The 20545-nt window shown below is 39.8% G+C and overlaps 1 protein-coding gene across 1 annotated transcript in view; it reads left to right on the top strand.

The window, feature by feature from the left end:
* Window positions 1–2208: 2208 nt before the first annotated feature.
* The window catches only part of DYNC1LI1 (dynein cytoplasmic 1 light intermediate chain 1), a 33891-nt gene continuing 15554 nt past the window's right edge, over window positions 2209–20545 (top strand). The window contains exons 1-5 of the mRNA XM_081105845.1: window positions 2209–2473; window positions 2681–2754; window positions 17024–17140; window positions 17857–18087; window positions 20063–20232. Coding sequence (XP_080961971.1) covers window positions 2328–2473; window positions 2681–2754; window positions 17024–17140; window positions 17857–18087; window positions 20063–20232 — 738 coding nt within the window. The 5' untranslated portion in view covers window positions 2209–2327. The remainder of the gene's footprint in view (window positions 2474–2680; window positions 2755–17023; window positions 17141–17856; window positions 18088–20062; window positions 20233–20545) is intronic.

Here is a 20545-nt window from a genome sequence, read left to right as displayed (position 1 = left end):
TGGGAGAATTAATAGCATATTTGTATGCTAATGGAAATGAGCCAGTGGAGATCAATAAATGATTATATAGAGAAAGAAGGGGAAGAATTGTTGGAGCAATGTCCTTGAGTTGAGGACAGAAGATGGAATTTAGTGCAAAAATGGAGGGATTGCTTTCAGTGTAAGAGTATGGATTATTCTTTTATTTATTATTATTTTGATTGATTTCAGAGAGGAAGAGAGAGAGAGAGAGAGAGAGAGAGAGAGAGAGAGAGAGAGAAACATCAATGATGAGAGAGAATCATTGATCAGCTGCTTCCTGCACGCCCCACACTGGGGATCGAGCCCATAACCCCGGTCATGTACCCGGGAATTGAACTGTGACCTCCTGGTTCATAGGTTGATGCTCAACCACTGAACCACGCTGGCTGGGCTCTTGCCAGCTATCTTAATGGAATAATGCTGGATAGGGATATTATAAAACCACAAGGAATACAACTTTGACCTCAATATAAGTAGGTAGCTGGGCATCTAGAAGTCATGGGGCATTAGCGGCCTGACACTGTTATAAAATTAATACTTCCCAGAATAAGTAAATATGATATGGAACTGACAACTCTGTATGTAAACAAAATTGAGGGGGAAATGGTTAGGAAAAAAGATGACTGAGGGAATAAAGTATACACAGTGCATGGACTCTGAGGGGCCAAGTGCAGTACACAGTTCTTTACAACAGTGACTTCAAGTCCCAGCTCCCCCCCCCCTGGGAGTCCCCATCCTGCTCGTCACCATAGAAAGCCTGGGATTCCAAGACAGGGTTCTGGTTCCTCTCCTAATCATACAAACAAACAAACAAACACACAAAAAATGAAGAGTTTTAGCTGCAGGAGTTCATTGGGCCCTTCAGTTCCAGGGTTTGGTCAGATATTACTGGTTTGAAAGGTAAACATCAGTTATTAATCATAAACATGTATTGAGCACTTAAAATGTGTCAGTCACTGGTCTGAGCCATTTTACCGGAATCATCTTCATCTTCCTAACAATTCTAGGTCCTTCTTATCCCCATCGTACAGCTAAGGAAACCGAGACTCAGCGAGGTTAAGGGACGTGTCTAAGGTTACATGGCCAGTAACTGACTGAGCTAAGACCGAACTCTGATTTGCCAGCTTCCAAAGCCTTTCAGGCTAACCGCAACGTTAATGTACAGCAAGCAGCCTCTAGCTGTGGATTTTCTCACTAGCCTAACGGAACTGATGAGGTCATATATTACCAGGTGATCTTCAAATGCAAGTTGACGGTGAAAATGCACAAAGGCCAGATTATTTTAAGCAACTGCTCTGACAAGGTGTCCTAGAATAGAGCCTTTGACCGACAACTCTTTCTGGACATGGGGCTCGACATTCAAATATTTTTAACCAGTAAAGTTTCGATCGAAAGGGGGTTATTTTACAGCTGTTTTAGGTTACTTTTTTTTTTTTTCCATCTGTGTATTCCCGGTACCAACTGCGCCTGCCATTGTTAAGTGTTGAATAAAACGTCTGTTGACTGGATGGATGGATGAATAACTCACCTAGTGGATCTTTTCGAATCTCATCAGGAGCGTCTCCTGCAAAAATCCTGGCCATTAAAACAAGTCTCGCCAACGCACTTTTTTTTTTTTTTTTTTTGTCATGCAGCTGCTTAGGAGCTGGGGGAATCTGCTCCTGATGGGGGAACAAAGGTTTGAGGAACACGTTGCCACCTGAGAAGGCGGAGAGCCCAGAAACCGGGGGCCAAAACAACACTGCAAACCCCGGGCTACACCACGGCGGCCTCTTTTGCAGCGGAGCGGCCCATTTCCCGGTAGGCGCCGGTGAAGCCCTGGTGTAGGCTGGGAACCAGGCGCTGAGCCTGAACGGTGGAACGGCAATGGCAGCGCAGGAATCCCACGCCGGCTGCGGGGTTGGTGGACCCAACTGAAGAATGGGAGGGAGCACTGTTCACCTGACACACCCCACTCCGCCCTGATGCAGCCCTGGGCTGCGAGCGGGGAGGCGCGAAGCAGTTCAACATGCTGAGTTCAGCGGAGCAGGGCTGCAGCACCGATCGGGCTCCTCGGCCGTACGCGGCGCACGCGCACGCGCGCACGCGCACGCACACCCCCCTCTGCGCCCGCCAGCCTGTGGCGCACGCGCAGTCCGTGCTCGCACCCTCCCTTCAGTCCCTGCAGAGCCCGGACTCCGCCCCCACAGGCCACGCCCCGCTCCCGTGCGCCGAACGCTCCATATCCGGGTTCCCGCCGCCGCTGCCGCCGCCGCGGCCGCCTCGCTCATTCAGCTTTGCCGGGAGTGGTGTGATTCCCGACCAAAATGGCGGCTGTGGGGCGAGTCAGCTCCTTCGGCTCTTCTCCACCGGGATTAGCCTCGACTTACACGGGCGGCTCCTTGGCCAACGAGCTAACCTCGGGCAACGGCGGCGCTGCAGCAGGCGACGACGAGGACGGGCAGAACCTTTGGTAACGACCCCACCCCTCCCGGGGTCCCCGCTAGCACTCCCGGCCCTGCGGGCGCCTGGGGATCCGTGCCCGCCCGAGCTCGGCGCCGGGCCCAGGCCACTGCGTCCTCCGCAGCCCCCGCCCAGGCGCGCCGAGGCCGTGTCCATCCCTCCCTCCCGGGCGGTGGCCTCAGCCCCCGGCCTCAGCGTGCGCCTTGCTCCCCGTTAGGTCCTGCATCCTCAGCGAGGTCTCCACCCGCTCGCGATCCAAGCTCCCCGCGGGGAAGAACGTCCTGCTGCTGGGTAAGTGTCCCCCTCCTGCACCTCCTCGCCTCGCTCCACCCCGCCCCACCGGCCCCCATCCCGCCGGGTCCGGTCCGCCCGCCGCCCGCCGCCCGCCAGCTCGCTTTGTGCGGACTGTGGACCCGGGCCCCGCCCCGCCCCGCCGCCGACCTGTGGCTGACAGCTGGGGGGGGAGCGAAGAACCCGGACCCCTGCCCCGGGACCTGCGGGGACCCGCCCTTCCCGAGCTCTTCCACCTCCCCTGCCTGTGGGAGGCCCGAGCAGCCACCTCTGGCAAGGACAGAAGCCGGCAGCCTATCGGAGCGGTTCCAGTGGCTTGGGGTTTATCTAGAAAATAAGGACCTTTTCCCTCTCGTCACAAAAATCGGTAGCAGGAGGCTCGTTCTGGAGAGAGCTCCAGTGCAAATGGCATGCATGCCATTAATCTTTAATAGCCGCCTCTTTGTATAATTGACAGAGAAGCTAGAAATGGGACCTGGGAGTCGGGATAAAATGTTCTCCTTCAGCTTTTTTCACGGACAATGTGGGCTCATGTTGCAGCCGCCTCTCTAACCGTCACAATTGTGAAATTTATAAACGGCAGTAGAGCACCTTTAGAGCGCAGCCCCTGGGGCCAAAGGGATGGACCGAGGAGCCTGGTCTCATGGCTCAATTCTCCTGCCTGTTCTGTGATCTCTTGTTTGTTCTCTGGAAGTTATGTATTTTGTTTCTTGATTGATTCTGGGGGTGGGGTAGAGGGCAGCGAGGGACAACAATTCACAGCTTCATGTTTTCACAGGCGTGGCTCCTGAGTCATTTACACATGCGGTATTTCTACCCTATTTTCACATGTGAGGTTCTGGCTTAGAAGATGATGGTTAAATTTTAAAAGTTTGGTTATTGATGTCTCCAGACATTTTTTTGCTGTGTACATCTAAAAATAGGAAACAGGTCAAACCTATTTGACAGGGTCTGCTTTTAATAGGTGTGTTTCGATAGAAGCAGATTACTTCTTTCGCATGAACTGCTGCCACGCTAGAATGTGCTTAGTGAAGTTCTGTTCTTTTAGAGGTTCCACGTAGCTAGTTGGAAAATGAGTTTTCACCTTACTAGCTGAGTGATCTTAAGCATGATTTTACATCTATAAACCTCAGTTTCTTCATCTTTAAAATGGATGTTGTAGAATTAAAAATGCCTACCTCCTAGGGTCAGGTCAAGTTATAACAGCACAGTGACTTTTTATGGTGGATTTGTTTTAACTGGATTAGAAAATATTTTCTCAGAACTCTTTTTTTAAAAAATTGAATTAGTGCCTGCATCAGTGATATTTATATGGCAAGGATAGATTAGGATCCAAAAGCAAAAATAAATAAAAAATCCAGAAAATATTTTGAAATTTACTAATTTAAATTACTGTTGATTAGTATATTAGAGTGGACTTAAGACAATGACTTCATTGAAGTGAATTATATTTAATTAAAGTTAAATAAGACTTCTTTTCAAATATTGCCATTGTAAAGATAAGATTCCTGAATTTTGTTTTTATTTTATAAGTTCCTCCCAGTTATTCCTGTGCATTAGATATTACTTGGATGGTTCTGTTTGTCATGAAACAAAAGTGACAGTTTCGTTCATTTCTTGATGTTTCTGATTTGCACTGAAGTTGCACCATTTTTTTTTTTTTTTTTTTTTAGCATGCTTTAAATAAAAACACCCTGCTTTTGACTCTGGGTCAGTGCATGGGACTGAGTGTATTTAGAGGCCCCAGACTCTTCCATTCCTCCATACTTAGGATAGATTAAATTTCCTTTTTTATGAGCTTACTAGTTTATAAAGCTCCATTTAATATCAAGTTATACGAGCTTGAAATGCAAAATTTTTATTTGAGTGCTATTGGGATTTTCATCAAAGTCTTTTTAGCTTTGGAAGAAGCTAATAGATTTTTATACTGATTGTAGAAATAGGATTAATTTCCTAAAATACCCCTAAAGATTTCTTAAAGACATTTTACTATGGCAGCATTCCGTCTGTGCTGGTTGAGGGAAAAAAGGATATCAATAGGGATTGTGGTTTTCTTTGTTAGGAGTTTGAAGCTGCTAGGCAGGAGGATGATTGACCCTAATATGCCTTTCATGAATTATGGGGATATCTGGAGTCCCACATTTAAAAAACAAATCTGAGACTATAACAAGGTTTTACATTTCCAGAAACAACCTAGAATAGGAATGATGATCAAAGCTTAATGTATCCTAGACACAAATTGCAGTTTAACCTTAGCTTGCTACTTGTCCTCCTCTCTCATTCATTGCCTATGGGAGAAAAGGGTCAGGATTGGCAATGTGTGAGCTGTTCTCGAAGCATTTTCATATAAATCTTAGTTTACCTCCTCATTCTCCTTGTTCCCCCTACATCCACTCCCCTCACCCCAAACCTGGAAGATAGATGTTAGCGCCAGTTTTTGGATGAGGTAATGAATTTTAGAGACCTTTTAAGTGAGTGTTCCCAGGTCACATAGCTATAGAGATCCTGTGTTCTGTGACTCTGGCATGACTTTCCAACTTGATAGAAGTTCCTGCAAGGGAGAGTGCTATGTACTCTTCCTACTGCATTAACTTTAAAAGGCTGTCTTCGGCTCTGGCTCAGTGATTAGAGCATTGTCCCTCGAACCAAAGGGTGTCGGGTTCGATTCTGGTCAAGGGTAGTACCTGGGTTACAGGTTTGATCCCAGGCCCCCAGTCAGGGTGTGTACGGAGACAACCAACTGATGTATCTCTCTAACATCGATGTTTCTCTCCCCCGCTTTCTCCCTCCCTTCCACTTTCTCTAAAAATCAGTGGAAAAAATATCCTCAGGTGAAGATTTAAAAAAAGGGCTATCTTTGAGTGAAATTGAAATTCAAATATTTGTGGAATTCTAGGATGTAGCTTAGTAAGAGACATCACTCTGGCTGTTGCACTTGTGGTTAAGCAGTCATTTAACTACCGAGGCCTGACCCCTATCGAAACCCCCAAACACTGTGACATTAGTGTTTAACCATTGAGAAAGAGCTTCAGCAAAGTTTGTTTTTTAACATCAAAGGCAAAACTTCTTCTGCATGTTTTGTGTGTGTTTGTGCATGTTTATTAAGTAGGATTTGACTCATAAATTGTCCTTTTAGGGACTATTTTTTCAATTTTACCCTTCATGTTTAATCAATATTTTACTACAGTGATCGTAATTACATATTAATAGCTGCTTTTAAGAGTACTTTCTTCATATCTTGGTTACTTTCCCATGTTTTGATAAGAAAACTCCCTAAGGGAAATAATAATTATAATAATAATGACTAATATTAATAGAATACTTACATGTACTACCCATGTAGGATTGTTTACATACTCTGATTATTCCTTTAAACATCAAGAAGTAGACACAGAGCTGTTAAGTAAATTGCCATAGGGTTACACAGCCAGAAAGAGGCAACGTAAGAATTCTAAATTGTGCAGCCTGGACCCAGAGTCAGCATTCTTTTTTTTTTTTTTTAATATATTTTATTGATTTTTTTACAGAAAGGAAGGGAGAGGGATAGAGAGTTAGAAACATAGATGAGAGAGAAACATCGATCAGCTGCCTCCTGCTCATCTCCTACTGGGGATGTGCCCGCAACCCAGGTACATGCCCTTGACCGGAATCGAACCTGGGACCCTTCAGTCCGCAGGCCGACGCTCTATCCACTGAGCCAAACCTGTTTCGGCAAGAGTCAGCATTCTTAACCTATATGCTGGACTAGCTCCCTAGAGGAAAAGAGAGCTTTCTTCGTAGGAAACGTAAGAAGGTGTTTAGCAGTTATTAAGGAATTTAATCTGATTCTTCTGTTGTATCAGTTTCATTGCAAAAAATCTCCTTGCTTTAGATTAATTGAATTCATTGTCTACTAAGATAACTTATGGAGACCTGGACCCCTGGCTTATAGATAGATCATCAATATCACTTTCTGATTTGAGGTAGCATGGATTAATGAAAACTAGCTGGCCCTTTGGTAAATCATGTGTGTTTTATCTTTATCATCTGTAAATTAAGATATTTGGATTTAGCCCTAACCAGTTTGGCTCAGTGGCTAGAGCGTCAGACTGCAGACTGAAGGGTACCAGGTTCGATTCCAGTCAAGGGCATGTACCTTGGTTGCAGGCACATCCCCAATAGGGAGTGTGCAGGAGGCAGCTGATCGATGTTTCTCGCATCGATGTTTCTAACTCTCTATCCCTCTTCCTTCCTCTCTGTAAAAAAAAAAAAATCAATAAAATATTAAAAAAAAAAGATATTTGGATTTAAATCTGTAAAACTTTCAACAATAAAGACTTTAAAAAGATATTTGGATTTAGTGATCGCTAATGTCTGATCTGACAGTCAAATATTTTTAAATTCTAAAGCTTTTGAGTTATTAAATATATTTAAAGAAACATTTTGAAGAATTAACATATTAATTAATAAAGTATGTCCTTGTAGTTGTGGGCTGTTTGATTCCACACCGGGAAGAAATCTAGAGTCTCTAGATTTTTCCCTGAAGGCACTAGTTCAGGATAGTGTGCAGCCAAAAAAACCCACATAATGCTGAACATCATCAGGAAGTATGTTTGTTTGGTGTTTTTTTTTAAATATGTTTTATTGACTTTTTACAGAGAGGAAGGGAGAGGGATAGAGAGTTAGAAACATCGATGAGAGAGAGAAACATCCATCAGCTGCCTCCTGGACACTCCCCACTGGGCATGTGCCCGCAACCAAGGTACATGCCCCTGGCCGGAATCGAACCCGGGACCCTTGAGTCCGCAGGCTGACGCTCTATCCACTGAGCCAAACCGGCCAGGGCAGGAAGTATGTTTGAAACTGTCTTCTTTCTTATTCAGGAATAAAACTAGCTTCTATTATGCTTGAAGTATTGCAAGTAGGAAACCTCAACATGTACATACATGGTGGAACTAGAGATCTGTTTCGAGAAGTGACTTGTGGAGAAGTGGATGTTTTTCTTTTTTTTTAATATATATTTTTTATTGATTTTAGAGAGTAAGGGAGAGGGAGAAATAGAAACAATGATGAGAGAGAAGCATTGATTGGCTGCCTCCTGCACGCCCACTACTGGGGACTGAGCCCACAACCCAGGCATATGCCCTTGACCATAATTGAACCCAGAACCCTTCAGTCCCAAGGCCCATGCTCTATCCACTGAGCCAGACAAGCTTGGAGAAGAAGTGGATGGTTTTCTATGTGAGGCCTGACTCTAAAGATGAGATTGTTCAGTCTGAAACTGTTAATCTTCTGAGAAGCTGGGATTAAAGACCATCAGGCTAGAGTGGTAATTCAGCTGGTGTGAAATCCACATGAGAAAATGTCAGCAAAAGAACTTTGAAAACGCAAAACTGAGAAGAGCTTTGAGTTAGGAAAAAGAAAGGACCCAAATTCAGCATGGGACTCTATCTTTTATTAATTAGTGAGTGACCATGAACTAACCTTTTTGGGCTTTATTTTATTTGTAAAACCAGAACAGTGGCTGTTAGACCTCACAGGTTACCTCTTTATTCATTTATTCATCAAACATTCATCAGAACGTGCTGTGCATAAAATACTTTGCTGAGTCATATGGGGAAAAGTAGGGCTAGGACTTGGTCCCTACCCTCCAGGAGCTTATAAACTCCTGTGGGAAAAGGTTCAAAATAGTAAAAATCAAATATATCAGCATGAAATAATTGGTAAAAGGGTCACATATTATTTTGATGAAATGGTGGTATCTGAATAAAATTTTGCTAAGTAGAGTAGGGAGGAGAAAACACTGGCGGCTGTGGACAAAGGAAGGTGATGCAGTAAAAACTTGGTGAAAAGGACCATGGCAGCTCAGGTTTGGTGGAGTCCTTACCTAGACTTACCAGGTCTGGTAGTCAGCCTTCCTACCATTTGAAGCTGGGGGATTGTGGGCAAATAATAACCTCTTTACATGCTCATTGAGGTTCTTCCAGACTTCGTGGGGTTAAAAGAAGGAAAAGAAAGTATGTCTAAAACATCTTCATCTCAAAATTAGGACTCATTATTTTAAATCATATAAGTGTTACATATTTTTTGCTAGAGAGAGAAAAATTTGACAAAGAAATCAAAATGTATGATCCCATCATCTAGAGATAATCACTTCATTTTTTCTATGTGTGTATTTAACCAAAACAGGCTCATTGATACCTTATATACTGTTTTGAAATCAGATTTTTAAAATTTGTTTTATGAATCAGGGTTGTTTTTAAATGGCAGTAGATATGGATTTCTCCCTTCCAGTGACTGAATAACATCTATGGCTATACCATAATAATAATTGATTGGTAGATTATTTATGGTTATACTTTATTTTCTATTTGCTCAGTATTCTTTGGGATAAATTCCTGTAAGTTGAATTGCTAGGTCAAAAGTATATATCTTTTAAGCCGTTATACTAGTATATATTACCAAACAGTCTTCTGGGAATATTGTACCATTTACATTCCCACCATCAGTATTTGAGAGTATTTGTTTGTCTAGCATAATTGGCAATGCTGAGCATTATTCATTTTAATCTTTGCCTATCTGGTCGGTAGGTTAAAAATTGCCAACTTAATTTAAAGTCAATTTAATTGTAGAATATGTATCAAATTTGTTGATAAAGCATTATTGCTTAAGTGTGACTTTGACCTTTGGGAGCATAGGAACTGTTAATAACCATTGGGATTAGCATTTATTGGCCTTTGTAAATGTTTGTTGAATTAAACAGTAGTTTCCAGTTCATGTCTAGTCAGTCTGTGAGCGTGAGGGAAATGAGAAAGTACAAGTTCTTATTTTTTTATGTAATGTGGCTTGCTGAATGATAGTATTCAAAGGTAGGGCCTTGGCCAGCCAATGGGATGGAAACATGTATTACTGGTATTCCTGTTACTTGGGTGTTCTGATAAGTGTTTTATTATATAGCATGTTCACTGTTTTACAGAAGACGATTTTGAGCCCTAGCTGAGCTAGGATTCAAAATTGGGTTTGTCTAACTCAGTGGTCAGCAAACTGTGGCTCGCGAGCCACATGCGGCTCTTTGGCCCCTTGAGTGTGGCTCTTCCACAAAATACTGACTTCTGCGCATGGGCCACGAAATTTCAATCGCACTGTACTTGCGCACCCGCACGTGGTATTTTGTGGAAGAGCCACACTCAAGTGGCCAAAGAGGCGCATGTGGCTCGCGAGCCGCGTTTTGCCAACCACTGGTCTAACTTTCCATTATATAGGCACTCCTTAACGTATTGGAAGGATGTAGTCTTGAACAGCCATGCATAAATGTTTATCTGCAACCACCGGGTACAGATGCTGCAGCTAGTTAACAACAGCCTCTCCCAGTCTTGCTGACTGAGACAAGGGAGGGGACACTCTGTGAAATGGGGAGCAGACCAAAGCCCCCATGTTGCCTGGGTCATCCAGATAACCTATGGGAGGCCATGTAGAAGGTCTGAGCTCAAAAGTAGTTCCAGTGAAGACCCCTCATAGCTTTTGTCATCAGAGCTTTCAGATAAAATAGGATAATTTACTTTACATCATGCAAGGCCAAATCAAAAATGTCAACTTTACAATGTTGATATCTCACTTGGATAAAGAAGGAATATGGCCGGCTAGAATTCTCTCTGTTCTGATTAAGATTGTCAAGATGCTATGAATCATAATGTGTCCAACAGAGGTAAGGAAATGTGAATCAAAGCTCTGTGTAGAATGCAGGCATCAGGCACACAAACCTGTGCAGAGCAAGAAGAGTATAGTACTTTAGCCTTCAGGACAACAGGGGAGGAAACGGAGAAAAGGAAGGCAGAGTACTGCTTAATTTTACCTTTTGTCATCCCTGCTAATCTTTTTTTTTTTTTTAATATATATTTTATTGATTTTTAACAGAGAGGAAGGGAGAGAGATAGAGAGTTAGAAACATCGATGAGAGAGAAACATCGATCAGCCGCCTCCTGCACATCTCCTACTGGGGATGTGCCCGCAACCCAGGTACATGCCCTTGACCGGAATCGAACCTGGGACCTTTCAGTCCGCAGGCCGACGCTCTATCCACTGAGCCAAACCCGTTTCGGCATCCCTGCTAATCTTGAGCTGGTCAAGACTAGAAGCTGCTCTAGGAACAATGGTAGTGTCATAGGGTTTAGGAGCATTACTGGATTCAGATCATAACCTTTCTTTAGCAAGTTGCTTAATCTTTCAGACTATAATATTTACCTTTTAGGATTATCATGAGGATTATATGAGATGTTTGTAAAACACTTCAAACAGTGGCATACATTGAAGTGTTCAAGATAACTATTATTAATGTATTGTATACTGAAGTGTTTTTGCTTTGACTGCTCATTTTTACATGGCTAATGTTTTTACGTCTTTTTAAAACACCATTGACTTATAAAGGAATTTTCTTTCTAATGTATCATTGATCAAGAAGTAATGAATAGTAATAGTTACATAGCTTTAAAGCCATCACCATAGTGCCTGGTCTTACCACCTCTATTTAGAAGAGGGGTGGGGGGAACAAATGGAAATACCTGACTTGTCCAGGTTCTTCAAATAATGGTACAATGCTGCAGTTAGAAATTATATCTTCTTAATCTTCTTGTTTTTAATCTGTTTGATAACTATCATTGTAAAGTTTATGGACATTACATCTTGTTGTTGAATTAGAGATCTGTTGGGGAGATAAAACAGTATTATGAGCACACCTTTACTCCTACACTGTTTTGGTGACTGTTTAAGGAGATTTTCTTTTGTAATCAATTTGGCTTTCAAATTTGAGCGAAGAAGTGAGACTTGATGGCTGTTATTGCTTTATGGTAAAACTGAAGTACTTGGATCTTATACTTGGCTCACAGAGAGTGACTAATTTGGACTTGGTTCAGACAGATAATTTGGAATACAGGTTTATTTGCTATGGAGAATTTCACTGTAATCTGATTAACAAGCCTTTCCTCCTTTGGTCTATCTACTGGGACAGGCTTTGGCCTGTATGCTATTTTTATGTGGCCAGCAAGCTAAGAATGGGGTTTGTTTATTCACATTTTTAAGAGTTGCGGGGGGGGGGGGGCGGGGGGAGGAAGAACACAAAGATGAATATGTGACAGAGACCTTATGTAACCTGCAAAGACTAAGATATTTGCTACCTAGTTCTTTATAGGAAGTTTCCCAATACTGGGATGAGGGCGTGAAAATGGCTTTATTAGAAAAGAATTTGATCTAATGAAATGTTTTGATTTTTTTTAAAGATATCCTTCTTTAAGAAAATTTAATATAAGTAAATTTAGATAAAAATATTTAGAGAATAATTTTAACATCATTACTAAAGGGTTATTTGCTTTATAGAAGTACTTTTGTATTAGCTTGTTTAAGTAGGAACTCTATTTGTGGAAGTGTATGTTTACAGATCATTAACTATTTGGCTGGCACATGCAAAGCTGGTATGTCTGTTTCACTGCCAGCTGAAGGCCAAGGAACTGAAGATAAAGCTTTCTTACAGTTGATTGACAATCGGCTGATGAATTCTTTCATCAGTGTTTGAAATCACTCAGGCTCCATTGCCCTACTTGCTACTTGAAAGGTATATTAATTGCATACAATGAAATACATATGTAGTTTTTGGTTTTTTTTAACTCCTCAAACTATTAGGCACTATGTGCTGTTTTATAAATAACTTGGAATTCAGTGATTTTTTTCTTAAATGGTTTGGCCACTAAAGCTGATTTAGTCACAGGCACTCTCTGGGCACTGGGGCTGCAGCAGCAAAGAAAACACAAAATACCTGTTCCTCTGGAGCTTTTGGGGGTAGGGGAAATACATAAGTAAAATATGTATTATGTTCGTAAGCTCAATGGAAAAAAAGTAAAACATATAGGAAGGCATATAGGAATGTTGGGCAGTTGTGATTTTAAATCAGGTGGTTAGGGACAGCCTGCCTGAGGAAATGATGGTTGGGGGAAGGTAGGAAAAAGGTTAAGCAACATATGGATTTCTGAAGAGAGCATGTTCTAGGTAGAGGAAACAGTGGCTATAAAGGCCTTGAGGTTGGAGTCTTATGTTAATAATTGTATAAGTGAGTGTGTTGGGGAAAGGTGACAAGATAATGATACTGCTTTTGTGCATGTTGAGATTTGAGGTATTTATGGGACACCCAAGTAGTTACATCTAGCAAGCAGTTCAGAAGAGGCTGGGCCTGGAAGGAAATCTGTGGGTCACTAGGTTATAGGTGGTATTGAAATCATGCATGGAGATCCTCCTGGAGTTCCATGTGCAGCGAGAAGAGTAGAGGACTGAAGAAGGAATGCTGGGGAACACAAATGTGGGGTGGGGATAAAAGAGCAATGTGCAGGGAAGAGTTAGGTCCGACCTCATCAGTGTAAGTGGTAGAATAGGAGAGGGCAGTGTTACTGAAGTTGTAACAATGGAGAGTCTTGTCTGACTTCTATGCCTTTCTCATCTCTGCTAACTCCCAATCAAGTCAGCCTTCCAGGGCAGCTGTCCCCACTCCCAGGCTAATACCTTAGTTCAGTCCTACCTCATTTTGTGGAGGACTCCAATAATAGTCTCTTATCTAGTCTCCTTACTACTAAACCTACCGTTGTCAGTTAGTTTTTCACACTTTTGCCATAGTGGTCTTTCCAAAATACCGAAACACTGCCAGTGGCTTCCCATTATCTTCAGGATAAAGTTTAACCATCTCAGCTTGGCATAACATGCCCTTCATGATCTGCATCCCCTATTTGTTCTCACTTTCTGGCTTCTTTTCCCCTTACATTTTAAATTTCGTGCATGCAAATTATTTGTCCTTTCTAGAAGGACACTTGTTTGCCTCCAGCCTCTGTATATGCTTTCCTTACTTTGACTAACTCTTCCATGGCTCATTAACACTTCAGTACAAGATTTGGCTAAAGTGTTACCTTCTCTTCAAAACCCTTTCTGAGTTCCAAGCAAAACCAGAATACTCCCTTAGGGCTGGCTTCCTAGTTTGTCACTAATCTCTAGTGTGGTCCTAATGACAGTATCTTGAAATCATATCCTGTTTGTTTTCTCTCTCAAATTTATGAGCTCCTAGAGGACAGTGACTTTGACATAAGGATATTTGTATTCCTATTGCTTGGCTTAGTGTAGTAAGTCTATTGCACTGGTTCTCGACACTGGGAAGTTGTTAGAAATGGAGATTCTCAGGCCGCACCCCTGGCTTACTGAATCAGAACCTCAGGAGGTGAGGTCCAGCAGTGTGTGTGCTTTAACCAGCCCCCCGGGTGAGTCTGATAGATTTTTGAGAACCATAAGTCCAGTAAAATGAATGATGAAAAATAAGCACTGTGGTCTCAAGAGTATCTTATATATTCAGTCCTTAGAAAAAGGAAATATCTATGCTCTAGTGCTGGTTGCAAGAACTTAAAATAGTGAGCATATGTGGTTAAGATTGACAATATTTTTGATGTCATGAATTTGGGCTCAGAATCTGTTCTGAGCCTATTAAACCTTTAAAATTGGAATTAGATCAACTAAAAGGAAGATGCAAACTTGTTATTTAAAGAATCACTCATGGTATCACCAATAGAGATAACCAAATTATCAGTGATTATTTCTAGCTGATATTATGGTTTTTATTCTTGTGTCAAATTAAATGAAGTTTCATGTAATTACTGCCTATTTTTACGGATCTATATATACTTTAGAAAATTCTTTTTGAACATTGTATTGTTGTAAGCTTCTATCATAAGTCTGGGCACTAAATTTTTGCTTACAGTACATAATATTATTTCTGTGGGATAATCATTTTTTCAGTTGGTGTCATTTTAACTCAGAGGATTCCTTTCAGGAAAGTAACCTGCCATAAGAAAAATCTTGATTCTTCTTTTTTTCTAGGACAGGCTCAGGTACTTTTTTAAGTTAATAAACTTTATTTTTTAGAGCAGGTTTAGGTTCACAGCAAAATTGAGTGGGAAGCACAGAGAGTTTCTGAATATTCCCTGTCCCCACATTTGCAAAACTTCCCCCATTATCGACATCCCACACAGTGTCACATTTATCACAATCAATGAACTGACATTGACTTGTTATTGTTAGACAGACCCTATCCAGTTTAACCTTTCAGTTATCACCTGCAGTCCATAGTTTACAAGAGGGTTCTCTCATGGTGGTGTACATTATATGGGTTTTCACAAATGTATAATGACATGTAGTTACCATTATAGTTTATACCAGTGATGGCGAACCTATGACACGCGTGTCAGAGGTGACACGCGAACTCATTTTTTTGGTTGATTTTTCTTTGTTAAATGGCATTTAAGTATATAAAATAAATATCAAAAATGAAAGTCTTTATTTTACTATGGTTGCAAATATCAAAAAATTTCTATATGTGACACGGCACCAGAGTTAAGTTAGGGTTTTTCAAAATGTTGACACGCCGAGCTCAAAAGGATCACCATCACTGGTTTATACAGAATAGTTTCACTGCCATAAGGAGCCTCTTCTCTGCCTAGTCAGACTCCCTGTAAAAGGTTTTCATAGACCTCCTTACCCAGTGACTTAAATTATTTTTGTCTAATTTTCATGCTATTGAGGTGAATAGGTATAAATTCTTTAAATTCTTTTTGTTTATAGTTCTTGAACAATTATAAAACTAAAATGAATTATAAATTAAATGCCATTAAAACTATAGAACTGTCCTGGCCGGTTTTGCAAAGTGGTTAGAGCGTCATCCTGCACACTGGATGGTCACAGGTTTGATTCTCAGTCAAGGGCATGTACCTGGGTTGCAGGTTCTATCTCTGCCCCTAGACCAGGAAGCAACCAATCCCATATCAATGTTTCTCTCTTGCCCTCCCTGTTCTCTTCCACTCTCTAAAAATCGACGGAAAAAATATCCTCACTTCTTGGGTGAGGATTAAAAAAAAGAAGAAATATATATATGTTTACTGAAATTAAATGCCATTTGGGTTTAATAGTAGACATAAATACTTACGTATTTTACTTTATTATTTTCATTTTTAAGTATTATGGATCATCATAGGAATCATTGTCATTATCATGCATATTACTGTTTTCCACCCAATCTGTTATTTTGATGGGCTGTTTTAATAGTACACTACAATAATAGTACTAAAAAAATAAGTACTCATCTAATGAAAAGTTCTTTATTGTCTATTTAAAGCTATTTATTGCTATGAAGTGTTGGAAAATGGTTCATAAAAAGAACCAGTCTGGCCAGTACAACTGAATATAGAACTGACAGCTCTATGACACTTTTTTTTAGTTTGGCATGCTTGTTCTGTCTCAGCTTGGCACAGTAGGGTTATAAATACCAATGCAGAGGTGGGTACTGCAGTCTTGTTGCAGCATTTAAATATAAAGATGGTCATTCAGAAGATCTAAGATATATATAATTTTTAAAAAACTTAACATGAACATGAAAACAATTTTTAAATTCTCAGAGAACTCATGAATCTCCAGGAATAAGTCCTTAGATCCAAGGAACTACTATTAACATAATATTGCTAATAGCTATATAAGTTTATGAAACAGTAACATGTAGTATTTAAATAAAGTCACAATTTTTAAAAAATCCTCACCAAAACATTGGATAGCTAGCCTAGTTTTAAACTTTTAAAACTTGTGCCAAGTTTAAATCATATGAGTGTTTTGTTATTAATATTTTTAATAGAAATGAGTATTTTTAAAAATATATTTTACTGATTTTTTTACAGAGAGGAAGGGAGAAGGATAGAGAGTTAGAAACATCGATGAGAGAGAAACTTCAATCAGCTGCCTCCTGCACCCCCCCTACTGGGGATGTGCCCGCAACCAACGTACATGTACATGCCCTTGACCTGAATTGAACCTGGGACCCTTCAGTCCACAGGCTGATGCTCTATCCTCTGAGCCAAACCGGTTAGGGCTGTTATTAATATTTTTAAGAGTGTTTACCTGATATTCTTCAAACTGAAAACTGAGAGTATTTTATTCCTTGTAGATTAAACTGTGATGACATGAGTTGAGCTTCCTGAAAAATACCCACAGAGGAAGCCATTTATAATAGGATAGAACCAGAGACTTAAAAAGAGGAACAGAGACACCGGGAGGGAAAATCCTGGAGGCAATGTCTGCCTCTTCAACTCTATGGTTTCCTGATTATTTTCCATCAAATTACCCTTTTGATTGAAGCTAGTTCCAATTAGGTTTTTCACTTTACACTAGAAAGCATATGTGTGTGTGTTCCATATTATAATTTAAAAGATTTGTTCTTTTTTTACAGGTGAAGATGGAGCTGGGAAAACAAGCTTAATAAGAAAAATTCAGGGAATAGAGGAGTACAAGAAAGGAAGAGGATTGGAATATTTGTACTTAAATGTTCATGATGAAGACAGGGATGGTGAATATCATCTATTTGTAACCTAAGTTTTCTGAAGTCTTTCCAAGGTGCACTGCTGCTCATATTAGTCTTGAGTGTGCCGTTTTTCACTAAGAGTCCTACTATGTCATGCCAATCGGTAAATAGTTATGTTTAGGCATATGTTTATTGGTTTGGGATTGGGATTCATATAGTGATACTTTTAAACATCCTAATGTATTCTGCTGTGCAGACCAGCTTTCTTGCTCTCATTGAAGGATATCAATTTTCAGTTCATTTTCTCTCAGATGATGAAATAATAGTATCCCATGATTGTTTGCTGACTCCCCTTTATCTCCTTTTCATTTTTTGACATAAAAATGTCATCTCCCCAGCTTTTCTTATCTGATCAACCATTTTTTTCTTCTATAGATCACTTGCCTTCTCATTTTTATATATAATATCTTGAATATGCATGGCTCTATCTGCTGCTGGTAAGAATAGCAACATGTTATTCAGTCTGTGGTTTGGGATTAAGAAATATGAAGTAGAGGATGCTGGTGTTCCATGTTGGCAGTTAAATCATTTCCCTGAATATTTGATAGGCCTTTACTAAATTGGTAGATATGACCTAAGTAGTTGAACTTTGTCAAAAGAGGCATCTCCTGTGGAGATGATCTGAACTACCAAGTATTGTTAGTTGGATGATGAAATAACTTAATCCTGTTGCCTTGGTAACTTTCCTGTGTCTGTTGTAGATCAAACAAGATGTAATGTGTGGATCTTAGATGGAGATCTGTATCACAAGGGCCTCCTGAAATTTTCACTGGATGCCATTTCTCTGAAGGACACTCTAATTATGCTGGTTGTTGATATGTCAAAGCCTTGGACTGCTTTGGATTCTTTACAGAAATGGGCAAGTGTTGTTAGAGAACATATTGACAAATTGAAAATTCCTCCTGAAGAAATGAAAGAAATGGAACAAAAGTGTGAGTAGTCTAGAAATATTAATATAGATTTCAAAAACAAATTTCCTAACTGGCAATCATAATTGTTGGGAATTTTTTACTTTGAATAAAGTTTAATGAAAGAAATACAATGTGAGTTCTGTTTTTGAAATTCAGTTTAAATGCTATGCTAGATTTTAATATAGTTTTAAATTGGAAACATCTACATAATGGCAGACTCTTTCATAGAGGTGCCTTAGCTCCTTTGCCAAAAGGCCATATGTGTTCATTTTTAAAAGTTGTTTTCAAGATTTAAAAAATTTGAATCTTCAGCTGCTCATTTTCAGCAGTTCACTTGTTGATAAGCAGAACAATCTTATCAACCTTGTCAAAATGAAATATGTCCAAAAAGATGTTAACCTAAATATAGGATGTCCCCCAAAAAGTATATACACAGTATCTGTAGATTCTATTACATCTTGAAAATGAAATGTATTTTAATAAACACTGCCTTTACAATTATTCAAAGTGAATATATATCTTTTTGGGGGGATACCCTGTATAAAGATATTAAGCTGGTTTTATTCACAAAGTACATAATATATTTTGTACATGCCGATGTAAATTGGAACTTTTCATGGAAATTATGAAAATGATGTGGGTCACTTCCAACTGTAAACCAGTTGCCACAGTTCTGAATTTCACCAATAGTGCTTCACTTGTCAGTGTTGTACTTTGCTTAAGAAAATATACAGATGGAATACTGCTTTTCTTTGTTATTGTTAGTTCATAATAACTTTTTGGGGAGAATTGACACTTACTGTAATTTATATGCAAGGAAACAGAAAACTCAAGAGAATATATGTCCTAAATCATTGAAAAAGATGTCTAGCTGTTCTTAATCTATACCTTTCTTTCCTGTTGGCCATTGCCTTGGGTTTTGGTCCCCCTCTCCAAATTTATACTACATCAGTGGTCCCAGGACTACCAGCATCAGTATCAGTACAGCCGGGAGCTAGTCAGAAAATACACATTCTTAGGCCCCACCCCAGACTACTAAATCAGAAACTCGAGTGCATGCTAAAAACTTGAGAAGCACTGTTAGATTTCAGCCTTTGATTTGAAGGGTAGTAGCTACCAAAGTTGCTAAGGGTAAATGCAATGTCCCTTTGTTCTTGGAGGAACTGCACTCAAGTGTTTAGGATTCCCTCTTCCTTGACACCATGTAAGTTTAAGATACTTTCTTCCTTTATATCTCTGTATAATATTCCCTCATATACTGTTTTAATCCTATGCTGTGGATAATTTGTTTCCAGATATTTAAACATGAGAAGCAGTCTTATATGGGAATCCCAGTCTTATATAGGAATCACTGGTTGTTTCTTTGAGAATTCCTCAAAGAATAATTACTGAGTCAAAGTATATATTGTTTAGGCTCTTGATACATTCACCTTGTTTTAAGTGAAGATTTTGACAACCTTGCAAATGAGTTGTAAAAATTTATCAGTGGTGATAATACCACATTAATTCTCACCAGGGTTAAAGAATGAATGTGGCCCAAGATTGCACCTATGTAAAAAGAAGATCTGAATAAGGGGTTTAGAGAAGGAAGCTAATATTTAGAAAATCATCTAGGATTGTCATTTAAATTGTGGAATTCCCCCTTCCTCACACATATATTTTTCTTTTATCCTTTTTCAGTACTCGTGAATTAGAGAAGATAGGCAAAGCTAGATTGTGACTTTCCTAAAGTAATTTGCACAAACTAAACCATGCCTATGTTGAATCCCACTCTTTGGAGCCATTCAGTCTTGTACTCTGCCTCCTAATAATTAACGTGGGATCAGTGTTTCTGTACTGTCCTTGAAATAGTTTCCACAAACCCTTTTTGTTTCTTTTACACAAGACCAAGTATAAACTCTAGTAAAATATATATTTAGATTATGGTAGAAAAAGCTACCTGCTGAAATAAAGCAATTTCTAAACTATGTATTAAATTATTTACTTTGATTTTCAGTGATTAGAGACTTTCAAGAATACGTAGAGCCAGGAGAAGATTTCCCAGCTTCTCCTCAGAGAAGAAATACCATGTCACAGGAAGACAAAGACGACAGTGTGGTTTTACCCCTGGGTGCGGATACACTTACACACAACTTGGGCATTCCAGTACTAGTAGTTTGCACAAAGGTTAGTTTGCTTCCTAGAGATTCTGTTACTGATATTAACCCAGGATGAACAACTGTTCTGTTTCCCAGACCCCTTTTGGAGTTGACACATTATTTTTCCTAGATAATTTTTCTTAAATATAAATAATAGTTTAAAATAATTGAATGATATTTACATGCTGGTTTTATGATCTTGATCATAGTTTCTTTGAAAGAAAACATTACTTTGGATATTCTCTTTGTGATTGAATATCATTTCCCAAATTCCAATTAGACTTTATTACACAATCAGTTTAAAGAAATAAACACAGGTAAGATGATAAGTTAATTATTAA

This window comes from Myotis nattereri (assembly GCF_964212035.1).
Source record: "Myotis nattereri genome assembly, chromosome: 14".
Taxonomy (NCBI): domain Eukaryota; kingdom Metazoa; phylum Chordata; class Mammalia; order Chiroptera; family Vespertilionidae; genus Myotis; species Myotis nattereri.
This window is presented reverse-complemented; position numbering and strand designations above follow the sequence as displayed.